A 14,740-nucleotide genomic window follows, 5' to 3' on the forward strand; every position below is an offset into this window, starting at 1 on the left:
TGAAGAACAGTTGCAGAAATTGGGAATGGCCAGTCTAGAGACAAGGAAGACTAGGGATGACAGGATAGCAGTATTCCAGTATTTGAGGGGCTGCCACACACACACACACACACACACACACACACACACACAAAAGGGTGTGTGTGTGTCAACCTATTTTCCAAAGCACCCGAAGGCAGGACAAGAAACAATGGATGGAAACTAATCAAGGAGAGAAGCAACCTGGAATTAAGGAGGATTTGCCTAATAGTGAGGACAATGAAATGGCTTCCTTCCAGAAGATGTGGGTGCTCCATTATTGAGAAGAGATTGGACAGTCACTTGTGGGTTTTCCTGCCTGAGCAGGGGGTTGGACTAGAAGACCTCCGAGGTCCCTTCCAGCTCTGTTATTCTATAAGGGTCTCCTGCTGAAGCAGGGGGTTGGACTAGAAGACCTCCAAGGTCCCTCCCAGCTGTGCTATTCTGTATCTGTATTCCCGCGGTCGGTGGAAGCGAGGAGAGACCCAGAGAAGGAATTGTTGACCGATCTATCTTCTGCCTGTCTTCTTCCTCACCGGCTTTCTCTGCAGGCAGGGCCATTTCGCCACCCACCACCAGCAGGACCCCAGAGTTGCTATTAATAATCTTGTCAAAGAGATTTAATGCCAGCTTAAAGCACTGGGAAACCTCTGCCCCCCTCTCCACTCCCAGATTTGAGTGGCAGCTGCGGGATGCAACGGGCCACCCATTAAGAACTAGGCCGTCGGTAACTCACACTTTGCTCCAAAATACTGGGGGGGAGGGGAAAGGGGAGACCACTGCATTTCCTCTCCCTCCCCCCTCCCCCCCAATCCCACCCCGGCCTTTGGCTGCTTCTGCTGGGAGGAACCATCGACAAGGCCAGCGAAGTTTGAAAAATTCATTTTGATTGGCAGCAGGGCATGGAAAAAAAAAATCACTCTGCGAAGAGCAGGCAGATCCTGAGCTTGGAAAAGATGCGACTTGTGAGTTGGGGGGGGGGTGTTTGGTTGGTTTTTTTTTTTTGTCTGGCAAATTGCCTGCCCAGTTTGCAAACCGAGGCCGAAGAGTGTGTGTGGCGTTTCCTGGTCTTGGAACTGCCCGTTGGAATCTTCCAGGGCAGAGACGAGAGTTTCCGATTCCCCATCCAAGCCGACAGGGAGCCAAGAATTCAGAATAATCTGTGGTAGAGCAAACTCAGAAAGAGGGGTTGGCTCCTGCCCGGGGCCAAGCGTATTTATTGGGTATTTAGAAAGAGTCCCTCCAGGTTTGGAGAGCAACAGACCTGCAGGGCAAGTAGCACTCTGCACATTCTCAGGAACGTTATTATTATTATTATATCTAGAAAGAGTGCAGAGAAGAGCAACGAAGATGATCAGGGGATTGGAGGCTAAAACATACAAGGAACGGCTCCTGGAATTGGGGATGTCTAGTTGAATGAAGAGAAGGACCAGGGGTGACATGATAGCCATCTTCCAATATCTCAGGGGCCGCCCCAAAGGACTTGGGTTTGGCTAGTCTAAACAAAAGAAGAAATAGGGGAGACATGATAGCAGCATTCCAGTATCTGAGGGGCTGCCCCAAAGAAGAGGGAGTCAAGCTGTTCTCCAAAGCCCCTGAAGGCACGAAAAAGAAGCAATGGATGGAAACTCACCAAGGAGAGAAGCGACCTGGAACTAAGGAGAAACTTCTTGACTGTGAGGACTCCTTATTTCCAGTGTGGCTCTCCCACTGGAGCTTCTTCTGGTTTTATAACGGTTGCGCTGCCAAGATTACCTTGACTTTTCTGACAAGCACCTGTGGACATCCCAGCTTATCCTTTTAAATATTTACATAGCCTCCTCTCTTAAATCCCAATCCAGGTTCACAAAAACCCAACGAGCAGATGTTTTAATGATTTGTTTTTCTAGAAAACATAGAGAGAATATACATGGAACAATTAACCAGTGGAACAACTTGCCACCAGAAGTGGTGAATGCTCCAACGCAGGAAGTTTTTAAGAAGAGACCGGACAGCCATTTGTCTGAAATGGGATAGGGTCTCCTGCCTGAGCAGGGGGTTGGACTAGAAGACCTCCAAAGTCCCTTCCAACTCTGTTTTCTATTCTATTCTATTCTATTCTATTCTATTCTATTCTATTCTATTCTATTCTATTCTATTCTATTCTATTCTATTCTATTCTATTCTATTCTATTCTATTCTATTCTATTCTGCATTCTCTTCTCTTCTGTTCTGTACCGTTCCGTTCCATTCTATCATTATTATTTGCAGGTGGTCCTTGATTTATGACCACATCTGAGCTCAAATTTGTCATTTTTAAGCAAGACACTTGTAACAGGGGGTTCTGGAGATCAGTTTCCCCCCAAAAAAAATCTCATGGGGGTCCTCAAGAAACGTGGCTCTCCCAAGATGGTTGACCCATTGGGGATTGGTGGTCATGAGGTTACTGAGGTAGGAAGCCACGTCTGGTGTTTCAAGCCCCCCATAAAATCTTTGGTCAGAGGGGTGTGGGGTATGGGTTAAGGCTGATTAGCTCCCCACCCTCCAAATATCTTTGCTTTAATAGAGAGGAAGTGCTAATTTCCGGTAAAGAGAAAGCTGGAATGCATCCAGGGTGGATCTTTCGGTTTTTCTTTTTTGAAAGATAAAAGCGCTAGAGGTTGAAATTTTAAAAAAGGGGGAAATGAGGAATGCCCTTCCAGACCCCATTTTGTTCAGCCCATTTTGGGGGGGGCGAATTTGCTCATCAGGTTTCCTTCCTCTGCTGACAAATACATGTCTCTTCCCCCCCCCCCACACCAGTCGTTTCCCTTTCCTGCACCAGGCCACGGTGCCACGCTGGCCACGGATCTTTCTGAAAGCTGTTGTAGGTAGTCCTCATCTTACGACCTGTCAAGATATTGATTTAACAGCTAATCAGCTTATGTAATATAAGATATAAGATGGAATGATGGGAATGATTCAGCAGGGTCTGTGTCTCTTTAAGAGCCAGCAGGGTCTGTGTCTCTTTAAGAGCCAGCAGGGTCTGTGTCTCTTTAAGAGCCTTTGTATAAAAGGAAGGCTCTGCTGATGTGTTCTCTCTCTTCCATTTCTTGCTGTAACTGCTGTGTGTTGGATCTTGCTGTATAAGCACATGTATATTGTTCCTGGTGTATGTATATTGTTAAGATAGTGTAAGATAAACCACCATTTACTACAGACCACTGTTTACTGTGTTTACTCCTGGGTTATCCCACGCAATAAGACTGTGCACACTCTGAGATGGCCACAGTAGGGACCACAGAATTTCCCTGGCTAGACAAGAAGTTGTTGTTGTTGCACGGGTTGTGCTGGATTTGATGACTTCTTCACTAGGGTCACTAAGGAAATCGCTGTAAGGTTAAGTGAATCGGGTCATTGTTAAATGAATCCGACTCTCCCCCCCCCCCATTTTTCGTCGTAAATTCATGCTGGTGGCCAGCTGGCCAAATTTTGATCTTGCTCCAAGGGTCGTTAGTACATGGATCGGTCATAGGTGACTTTTTTTGTTTTAATGCTGTTGTAACAATGAATGGTGGCTAAATGAATGGTTGAAAGTTGGAGACTAACTGTATCTATAAAGGAGAGTAGTTGCAGCTGAGGGTTGAATTGTGTGGGTGCTTATGTTCTTTGAGCTTGGTTGTTGCCTTGCAGAGATTACATTAGCCATCAGGGCTAGGAAAGAATGGGGTTTGTGGAGTGGGAGAGGGGGAGGAGAAGAAAAGAAAAGAGAGAGGAGGAGGAGAAAGAGGAGGAAAAAAGAAAAAAGAGAAGAAGGAGAAGGAGGAGGAGGAGTAAAGGAAAAGAAAGAAGGAGGTAAGAACAAGGAAAGAAGGAGAAGGAGGAGGAGGAGGAGGAGGAGGAGGAAAGGAAAAGAAGGAGAAAGAGAAAGAGAAGGATGAGGAGAGGGAGTGGGGAGGAGGAAGAGGAGAAGGAGGACAATGGGGTCCTTGGTGCTCTCTGAGTTATTGTAGTTTTCTTGCAGACATTTCATGACCCAACTAGGCAACATCATCAATGCTAGTAGGGAGTGAGGGGTTTGTTCTCTGTTTATATACTAGTGGCAAGTCCTGTCAGTGTTGGTGGGAGAGCGTCTTTTTCCCATTGGTAGTTCCTTGATTAGGGTATCGCTTGCTTGTTTGTCTGGGGTTAACCCCTGCTTATCTGAATTTCTCTTTCTGTGAATTCTTCGCTGCTCTCTGAGCTTGGTGGCTTTCTTGCAGACCTTTCATGGCCCAGCTAGGTAACATCATCAGTGCTAGGAGGGAGTGGGTTGCAACCCTCCCCCCCTTCTAGCCCTCTCTAGTTTGAGTAAGGGAATGTTTTCCAAGAAAACAACCAAACTCAGAGAACAGCAAGGAGCCACCCCCACCCCTCAATTTTTGGTGGCTGGTCTATTCCAGCTTCAATTCCCCAGCTTGAGGACATTTGATGAAGGCCCCCCACCAGTATCGACTTGCCCACGGGGGTGCCAGGAACTGGCTTGGCTGTCTGAGTCTCTGGCACAAGCCCCCGTGAAGCCACTCAGGTCCTCAAAAGGACAATTATTATGGTTTATTAGTTTTTACCTGTTTCTGATGTTCGTAAGGTGCCCAGATTCACCTCTAGACAAGATGGGTGGCATGCAAATCTGATTTATTGACCCATAAAATATATACACCCCTTGGTTGGTTTAATTTTCCTGCTTGGCTGCTATCTTATGTTTTCTATACTGGGTGGTTTTTTAAAAAAAGGTTGGATGGCTATTTTTCCCCCCTGTTTCGCTGTTGTGGTGTGCTGAATCGAATCGTTCTGCAAATCCAAGTAAAGGTAAAGGTAAAGGTTCCCCTGCACATGCGTGCTAGTCATTTCCGACTCTAAGGGCCGCTGCTCATCTCCATTTCAAAGCCGAAGAGCCAGCGCTTGTCCGAGGACGTCTCCGTGGTCCTGTGGCTGGCATGACTAGACGCCAAAGGCGCACGGAACGCCGTTACCTTCCCACTGGAGTGGTCCCTATTTTTCTACTTGCATTTTTACGTGCTTTCGAACTGCTAGGTTGGCAGAAGCTGGGACGAGTAACAGGCGCTCACTCTGCTACGCGGCACTCGGGATTCGACCCGCCAAAATGCCGGCCTTCTGATCGACAAGCTCAGCATCCTAACCCACTGAGCCAACCAATCCCTAAATGAATGCATTTACGTCATTGTCAAAACCCATCATTTGGAGACCCGTCTTGTCCCTTTGCCCCTGGAACCCCTGGGGAAAAAAACCAAAGCCTGCAGGGATTCACTAAACAACGGTGGCGAGAACAGTCGTAAAACACAGCCAAAACTCACTCAACAGGCCTCTCTCGCTTACCACGTGAAATTTCGGGCTCGTCGTAAGTCGAGGACAAAGGGAAGCTGGAAGGGAGGAAATCTGGATTTTGTAAAGAGGGTTTTCTTTCCGGGATTGGAGAGGGCAATGCAGAGTATTGCAAACAACAGAGGAATCCAAAACTTAGTCATTTGTCTCTGCAGTGATTTCTCTTTATAAAAGAAAACAGGAAATACACAAAACATCTTGCCAGCGTCCCCCCACCCCACCCCCCACCCCCGTAAAAATACAACTGAGCAAAATCGGTATTATCCTAACATTTGTACGAGTGCTATTATTCATACGTGGGTGTGTACACACTCAACACACTCCCCGCACCCTTCTAGAAGATAAACAGAAACAGAACAGGGTGAAACTATAATTAACCATCCAAGAATACAACCGGTAACCAGGGCCAACCGTCAACCGATAAAGAACCATTTGTAAAGGGAAACGTGGAACGCTTAAAAAAACGAAATCGTTAACCTCCTTCATCTCCTCAGTGATTAGTTTTGCAAGAGAAAAAGAACAATTCCAAAATGCAGGGATTGATTCCTTTTCGGGCTGAAGTCATGAACAATTCAGACTTATAACGGGGTGGGGGTGGGGTGGGGGGAAACTTCACTTACAAACTACATTTTCTTTTTTTTTTTCCTTTTTCCTGTCACAGGGAAACTCCAGCAAGTAGAACACAAAACAGCAACCACAAAAGAAGAACTTATATTAACTACGGTTAACTGTTTGGGGGGTGGGGGTGGGGGTGGAAAGCAACAACTTTAAAACTATTAGACCTTAAACTTTAAAACCTTTCAGAATATCGTCCCTCTCGGAATCCTATTCAAAGGGAAAGCAGTTGAGCCCGGCCTCCCGTTTCCCTTTCCAAATGGACTTCAATAACAAAATAAGGCCCCAATCAGGTTTTAAACTAGGGCCGCAAACATTTTAAATTTATCATGCAGACATTTTATGCAATAAAGAGACATGTAAGGTTAAAAGAGAACCCTTGAAAGGAAGCTGCGAAAGGCTTCATTTTGCTGGGGCTAATAAGCATGTAGATATTTTGGGGGAGGGGGGGGTAGGAAAACCCTGTAGGTTCCCATTTATTACTTTGCCCACCACGGTAAAATAAGATTCAATAATTTGCCGATTTTCAAAGGCCCGTTTAGCCGGGGTCGTCTTCTTTCTGCAGCCGTTTCCTGAAAAGATATAAGCAAAAATGATCATTACGGCACTTATTTTTAAAGAGGTGGGGGGTGGGCAGAGGTGGCAAGACCTCTCAAAGCAACACCTGTTTTGATTATTTTAACCCACCAACTTACCAAGGAATCTAAACTCCCTTTTTCCACACAGGAAAGTCCGCAAGTGAACCCCAAAATATAAGTCGCTAAGTGAGAAATTTCTGAAGTGAGTTTCGCCCCATTTTGCGACTTCCCTAGGCGCGTTGGTTAAACTGAATCACTGCGGTGGCTCAGTTAGTAACGTGGCCCTTAAGCGAATCTGTTCTCCCCATTGACTTTTGTCAGGAGGTCACCAGAGGGGATCCCGTGATCCCGGAAACCTGCAATGCTCATAAATGTGAGTCGATTGTCAAGCGTCCAAATTTTCGTCGCGTGAAAATGCTGCAACAGTCTTTAAGGGCGGAAACCGGTCAGGAGTCGCTTTTTTTCCAGCGCCGATGTAACTTTCAACGGTCGCTAAATGAACTGTTGCAAATCGGGGACTGCCTGAAGGAGATAATATTTGTAACTCCGGCTTGGATTGTGCACTACTTGCTGATCCTAGCGGACAATCCCTTAAATAGGAGCCAGCCGTGTGCTCTAGCTGCCAAAAAAGCCAACACAGTGCTGGGTTGCATTAACAGAGGGATAGAATCAAGATCACGTGAAGTGCTAATACCACTTTACAAGGCCTTGGTAAGGCCACACTTGGAATACGGCATCCAGTTTTGGTCACCGCGATATAAAAAAGATGTCGAGACTCTAGAAAGAGTACAGAGAAGAGCAACAAAGATGGTCAGAGGACTGGAGGCTAAAACATATAAGGAACGGTTGCTGGAATTGGGTATGTCCAGTTTCATGAAGAGAAGGGCGAGGGGGGACATGATAGCAGCCTCCCAGTATCTCAGGAGCTGCCCCAAAGAAGAGGGAGTCAAGCTATTCTCCAAAGCCCCTGAAGGCAGGATGAGAAGCAACAGATGGAAACTCATCAAGGAGAGAAGCAACCTGGAACTAAGGAGAAACTTCCTGACAGTGAGAACAATTAACCGGTGGAACAACCTGCCTCCAGAGGTGGTGAATGCTCCAACACTGGAGGTTTTCAAGAAGAGACTAGACAACCATTTGTCTGAAATGGTATAGGGTTTCCTGCCAGAGCAGGGGGTTGGACTAGAAGACCTCTAAGAAGACCAACTCTGTTATTCTATTCTACTCTCAGCCTGATCCAGACGTCTCATGACCCAACTTGGTGACATCATCAGCGCAGTGCAGATGGTGTTCGTCTCACCAAGGCTGCTACCTGCTTGGGTCACAAAACGTCTCCAAGGCCATCCCCGAGCTCGGAGAACTTCAACGGCACCACAAATTTGCTTTCATTTCCGGTTTACCAATGGAGAAGAATTGATTTAGTTCTGGACGCAAATTGGTCTGTTGGACCGGCAGCAAACTGGGTTTGCCTCGGTTCCACAAGGGGCATGAGGGTGACTAAGCAAGGCATGGAAAGACGTGGAGTGGGCGGGAGGGATTTTTCCAGGTGTGAGGAACAGCGTTCCCAAAGATTGAGGGCTCCCCAGACTCACCTAAGCCAGTGATGGCGAACCTTTTAAAGACCGAGTGCCCAAACCACAACCCAAAAACCACTTGTTTATTGCAAAGTGCCAGGGGCGCTTCGGGATTATGGTCCCCTCGGGAGGGGGGCAGGGAGGCGCTTCTGAGTGCTGCCTCTGGCACGCAAAAACCAGGGGCGCAAAAATGGGCCACCGTGTTGCAAGGCGCTGATAAAAGGCGCTGCACCACGCAAGAACGGGGCTGGGCTAGTGAGTATCATGCAGGCACTAGCCCTGCCCAATTTGCAGCACGTGCATGCTCGCGGCCCCGTGCACGCACGCATGCAAAATGCTTCCCCCTCCCTTTTCTTCCAATCCACCAATCGACAATGGTTGGTGACCTCCGCTCTACCACCTCTACTTGAGCTTGCTAGTTGGTCGCTTCACCTCCTTTGTGCTGGGCGGGGTTCCTGCTCTGGGTGGCGGGGGTGGCCTGGTGGACCTGCTGCTGCCAGCAGTGGTGCGCGTGCCAGCAAGAGAGTGCTCTGAGTGCCGCCTCTGGCACGCGTGCCATAGGTTTGCCACCACTGACCTAAGCAAATCCCATGGGAGCATTGGGTTAAAAACTATCTGCAGTTTGGCGGCGGGGAGGGGGGGGGGGCTGGAAAATTTGTCCTAGCCCAGATCTTGGGTGCTTTGAGCTGATGGCAACCACTGCAGTCCTAACACACCTTCTTCCCCAAAGATGCATGGGAGAGTCACACCCATCAAGCTTTGCTGAGGGCGCCAGGTTGGGCACCTATGGGAAGAGATTAGGTTACAGCACCTGCCCTCAGCTGAAGCAAAAGACAAGTAAAGATCTGGGAAAGTTAATTTTGGGTTTCCCAGGGCTGCTAGCGACATCTAGTGGTCGAGGCAGATATTTCCTCTTTTTTCCAAAGCTGTGAGCCGGAATAACAGAACATTGATGGAGGTTCTGAGTCATCGAGGTCTTACTTATCCCAAAGCTGCTTTTTCAAGAGGCAACTGGACTTTCTTTGTTTCCCTTGGAAGACATTTCACTTCTCCTCCAAGAAGCTTCTTCAGCTCTGACTGGGTGGTGGGGAAGGGCGGGATTCGTACTCTTTACAGACAGCTGGTCATTTGCCTTCTTTTAGAAGGTTGTTGAGGCCACCTGGAGGTTTATCCCTGTGTCCTCAGGGTCACCCGAGTGGTGCAAATGGGTGTGGAGCCTTCTTGGAACTGCTGAAGGGACCGTGTTGTAGACTGGAGATAGATGATGTCGTATCCCTCCCCTTCTGTTGAGAGAGGGCTGGTCAGTTTTGACCTAGATGGCCTCTTTGACCCCTCTTTCAAGGCACCGGTCCTCTCTGTCCAAAAATGTGGACTTTGCTGTCTTCAAAAGAGCAGCCTTTGTCTTTTAAATGCATATGGACTGCTGACTCTTGTCCCGATGGGTTTGTTCTCCTGTGTTGTGCTGTGCGTTTATGGATACGACATCATCGATCTCCAGTCTACAACACGGTCCTTTCCGCCGTTCCAAGAAGGCTCCGCAGCCTGTGACCCCGAGGACACAGAGATAAACCTCCACGTGGCCTCAACGACTCTCTTAAAAATGCAAATGACCAGCTGTCTACAAGGAGTATAAATCCTCCCATTCTCCACCGTCCAGTCAGAGCTGAAGAAGCTTCTGGGAGGAGAAGGGAAAGTAAATCAAGGAAGTCCACATGCCTCCTAAAAAAAAAAAAAGCACCTTTGGGACAAGTATGACTTGGATGACTGAGAATCTCCATAAACAACATTTCTAATACAATTTACGTAAATGTATAAAACCCATAGGGACGCGGTGGCTCAGTGGGTTAGGACGCTGAGCTTGTCGATCAGAAGGTCGGCAGTTTGGCGGGTCGAATCCCGAGTGCCGCGGAGCAGAGTGAGCGCCTGTTACTCGTCCCAGCTTCTGCCAACCTAGCAGTTCGAAAGCACGTAAAAATGCAAGTAGAAAAATAGGGACCACTATGGTGGGAAGGTAACAGCGTTCCATGCGCCTTTGGCGTCTAGTCATGCCGGCCACATGACCACGGAGACGTCCTCGGACAAGCGCCGGCTCTTCGGCTTTGAAACGGAGATGAGCACCGGCCCCTAGAGTTGGAAACGACTAGCACGCATGTGCGGGGGAACCTTTACCTTATAAAACCCTCCCACAATTGGTCGACCCCCTCTTCTTTGGGGCAGCCCATCAGATATTGGAAGACCGCTATCATGTCCCCCATACTCCTTCTTTTCAATAGATTTCAGATTCCGACTCCTGCAACTGTTCCTCCTATGTTTTAGCCTCCGGCCCCCTGATCATCTTTGTAGCTCTTCTCTGCACTCTTTTTTTAAGGAGTCTCAACACCTTTTTTAAAAATATTGTTGGGACAATGCAACTGGAGGCAATCTTCTCTGCAAAGAGAGCTCCATTTGCTAGGAGCCTGGGAAAACAGGGGCATTGGATGGGGACGGAGTGGGGGGGGGGAAAGGGGGGTCTTTGGTACCTGGCCAACAAAATTTGGGGAACACCCCTCCAAGTATGTGTTGTTCCTTATCACGGCACGTGGTAAGAAGAGATTGGACAGCCGTTTGTCTAGAATGGGATAGGGTGATAGCCTTCGATCAGAATGGAGCTGGAAGGGAGCTTGGAGGTCATGCAGTCCACCCCCTGCTCAGGCAGGAAACCCTATACCATTTCAGACCAATGGCTGGCCAGTCTCTTCTTAAAAACTTCCAGTGTTGGAGCATTGACGGCTTCTGGAGGCAAGTAGTTCCACTGGTTCATTGTTCTCACTGTCAGGAAGTTTCTCCTTAGTTCCAGGTTGCTTCTCTCCTTGATTTAGTGTCCATCTGTCGCTTCTCGTCCTGCCTTCAGGGGCTTTGGAGAATAAGTTGACCTCCCCTCTTCTTTGGGGCAGCCCCTCAAATACTGGAAGACGGCTATCCTGCCCCCCCTGGTCCTTCTTTTCTCTAGACTGGTCAAATCCGTTCTTCCTATGTTTTTTTTTTTGGTCTCCAGTCTTAATCATCTTAGTTGCTCTACTTTGCACTTTTTTTTTGCACTCCTACTTGAGCAGGGGGTCGGACTAGAAGACCTCCGAGGTCCCTTCTGCCGATGCTGTTATTCTGATCGAAGGCGGTGGGCCTTCAACGTCACGGCTGTGGACGCCGTCTTGACCTTTCTGATTCTAACCCCCCCCCCCAATCCCAGGGGCCCATTTCTATTCCAGAGGCTTACCGGACTCACTGGGGCTCGGACCCCGGAGCAGTGTCGGGCTGCTCAACTTGGCCTTGATCGTCCTCTGGTCGGCTTGGCGCTTGCAGCTCTTCTGCGGTTTCACCAGGACCCTCTGCTTGGCTCACCGGAGGCTCTGCCTGGCCTGAGTCTTCAGGCTGGTCAAGAGCCCCCAGCAGTTCCGACAGGTCAATCAGCTGGTCGGCTTCGGGCGGTTCAGGCCAAGCGCCCTCTTCGAAAGCCTGCAGCCTCATTTCCACCACGTGCTGAATTAAGTCTAGAGGAGGGGTGAGGTTGGGCTGAGAAGCGCTAGCAGCAGCAAGAGCACTTACATACTGCTTTATAGCGCTTCACAGCCCTCTCCAAGCGGTTTACAGAGGCGGCCTATGAGCCCCCCGACAATCTGGGTCCTCATTTTACCGACCTGGGAAGGACGGAACGCTGAGTCGGCCTTGAGCTGGTGAGAGGATCGAACTGCCGACAGCGGGCAGAGTTTAGCCTGCAATGCTGCATTCTAACCACTGCACCACCAAGGTGCATTCTAACCACTGCACCACTTCCTTCATTCCCTCCCATTCCCAGCTCTTCCCTTCCTCCCTCTCACTGCCCGCCCTCCCTTCCTCCCTTCCTCCCTCCCTTCCTTCCTTCCTTCCTTCCTTAATTCCTTCCTTCCTTCCTTCCTTCCTTCCTTCCTTCCTTCCTTCCTTCCTTCCTTCCTTCCTTCCTTCCTTCCTTCCTTCCTTCCTTCTCCTTCTTTCCCTTTGCACTTAGACTTATATACCACTTCATAATGCTTTTCAGCATCTTCTGAGTCAGCATGATTCTCCCCAACAATCCGGGTCCTCATTTTAGTGACCTTGGAAGGATAGGAGGCTGAGTCACCCTTAAGCTGGTTAGGAATAATAAACTGCCGGCAGTGGGCAGAATTTAGCCTGCAATGCTGCATTCTAACCACTGCATCACCATGGTCCCTGCTTCCTTCCTTCCTTCCTTCCTTCCCATTCCCAGCTCTTCCCTTCCTCCCTCTCACTGCCCTCCCTCCCTCCCTCTCTCCCTTCCTTCCTTTCCTTCCTTCCTTCCTTCCTTCCTTCCTTCCTTCCTCTCATTGCCATTTCTTTCCTTCCTTCCTCCCTCCCTCCCTCCCTCCCTCCCTCCCTCCCTCCCTCCCTCCCTCCCTTCCCACTTAGCACTTAGCACCAGCACTTAGGCTCATATATCTCTCCATACTGCTTTACAGCATCTTCTGGGTCAGCCTGTTGTTGTTGTTAGCTGCGAAGTCGTGTCCGACCCATCGCGACCCTATGGACAACATTCAGCCTATTGGCCCCCAAACATCCGGGTCCTCATTTTACCGACCTCGGAAGGGTGGAAGGCTGAGTCAACCTCGAGCCAATGAGAGGATCGAACTGCTGGCTGTGGAATGCAGAGTTTGCCTGCAACGCCGCATTCTACCCACTGCACCACATCGGGGCTCTTACAATTAACTAATAGAGATAAACTATGAGGTATTTCTGAAATCCCTTCACGAGATCCTGCAAGGACTTTGGGGATGTCCGTCACCAGCCACGACCCCTCCCCATCTCCTAAGGTGGTCACTTTGCCAGGGAACAAGTAGGGGCTCTCTCCCACACTGGAGCCCTAGAGGGGCCTGGGGGGAGCAGTGACCCTGGAGTAAGAGCCCTTGGGCAGTGGGAACCAGCACTGCATGTGTGTATACAGGTCGTCCTCGACTTACTTCCACCAAGGAGCCCCAAATTTCTGTGGCTAAGTGAGATGGTTGTTAAGCCCGTTTTGCCCCATCTGACCACCTTTCTTGCCGCCGCTGTTAAGTGAATCTGTTCAGTTGATCAGCTAGTAACCTGGTGGTCCAGCCTTCTGTTGTGATTCAGGGTCAGCCTGTGGGTTCGGCAGTTGGGTCGGACGACTCAGAGGAGGAGGAGGGGGGTGTTGAAGAGCTTGCTGAGGGGGTTGGAGAGCTTGCTGATGAGAGCCCTCAGCCAGGCCCCTCCCACCTGGTCACGAGGGAGACCCAGCTGTGTGAGCCTGACAGCGTGGATGAAGATGACCCACAGCTGGCCCTGTTCAAGGACGCCCGACGCAGGAGGCAGTCAATTAGGAGTAAACAGAGGAAGGCAATGGGGCTCCTCGGAAGGAGGCAGAGAGAAGCCACGCCCTGAACTCTATATAAGGGGAATGTGTGGGGAGGGCTGGTTTGCTGAAGGCAACCGCTCGGATAGTTCCTGTTTCTTAAAGCTCCTGTTTCTTGGTTTGTCTTGTTCCGTTTGTTTTTGTAGCAATAAATTTGGCAGGCGTAATTCCAGCCTCTTGCCTTCTTGTAAAAGGAGTTGTCCCTGCCTTTTCTGCAGGGCTGGTAGCAGGCTGGTACAGAACACCTTCAACCTAAAAGATTCTTCTTCTAGGAGACCCCAGCCCAGCCCAACTCTGTACTTACTGAGTGTGGGAGGGGTCAGCTAAGGGGGAGTTTCCTTGTCTCCATTGGACAACATGGGATGGCCCCTCGCAGCCGAACTGCCCAACGGTTGTGCAACCGGACTCTCACTTACTATCCGCAATGATTCGTCCAAGGGCCCTCCTCTCCAGCAGCGTCTCCATCTTGCCCATTATCCATGGGATGAAGCCCGTCTCGATGTCTGGGGGAATAAAAGAGCAGGCGTCACCATTGCCATTTTGAAAGATCTTCAAAATTTAAAATTGAACCGGCTGTCTAGTGGAAGCTTACCAAGTGGAGAAACAAGCCTGTCCAAGAAACTACAACAGGGGATCAGGAAGTGGTAGCATAAAGGGAGGGTGTAAGATAGACATGTAGGTAAAAATTAGCCAGCGTGGGAAAAGGAAGACTACAAGCCGTAAAAACAGCGGCACGAGGAAATGGCTAGCCAGGGAAAATTAGCTGAATGGGATAACTGGAAAGGCAGATTAAAATGAAAAAAAAAAAAAAACAAAACAAAACAGGAAAGGACCTATTGTTCTAAGGAGCTGTAAAATATGCCCAGAACTCAAAACAAGCAATTGAATATGTCTAATAGCTTATATTATTAATGTACACAGGAAGGATGTTTAAGGAAGGTAGCAGGAAATACGCAGGAAGCGGTCGGGAAGAGTGTAACCTCACAGTCCCTGAGCCAATGAGGAACAAGGAGGGATGTGGTGGCCGGGACAGAGTTGTATAAAAAGAGGAATATTTTGGGCTGGAACTTTGAAGAGAACCAAGTTTTGATCACTTCTCTCCCCGCTTATTGTGATAAACAAAACAAAAAGCCCTTCATGGACTCTTGGCTGGCTATTGCCAGGTGAGCTTGCCTCTGGTCACGAAGGAGAATAGCCAGGAGCACATAACACCTCCA

The 14,740-nt window shown here is 49.1% G+C and overlaps 2 protein-coding genes across 2 annotated transcripts in view; one reads left to right on the forward strand and one right to left on the reverse strand.

The window, feature by feature from the left end:
* Positions 1 to 14,740, forward strand: part of LOC308677033 (nicotinamide riboside kinase 2-like) — an 828,951-nt gene that overhangs the window by 706,871 nt on the left and 107,340 nt on the right. The gene's annotated exons all lie outside the window — the stretch shown is intronic.
* LOC308660440 (radial spoke head protein 3 homolog B-like) overlaps positions 6,512 to 14,740 on the reverse strand; it is a gene marked incomplete at its 3' end in the record, with an annotated part of 23,194 nt that continues 14,965 nt past the window's right edge. Inside the window, exons 7-9 of the mRNA XM_081314816.1 lie at positions 13,940 to 14,026; positions 11,388 to 11,652; positions 6,512 to 6,545 (exon numbers count right to left, since the gene is read on the reverse strand). Coding sequence (XP_081170942.1) covers positions 6,512 to 6,545; positions 11,388 to 11,652; positions 13,940 to 14,026 — 386 coding nt within the window. The remainder of the gene's footprint in view (positions 6,546 to 11,387; positions 11,653 to 13,939; positions 14,027 to 14,740) is intronic.

Source organism: Vipera berus (genome assembly GCF_964194415.1).
Source record: "Vipera berus genome assembly, chromosome: 1".
Classification (NCBI taxonomy): Eukaryota; Metazoa; Chordata; class Lepidosauria; order Squamata; family Viperidae; genus Vipera; species Vipera berus.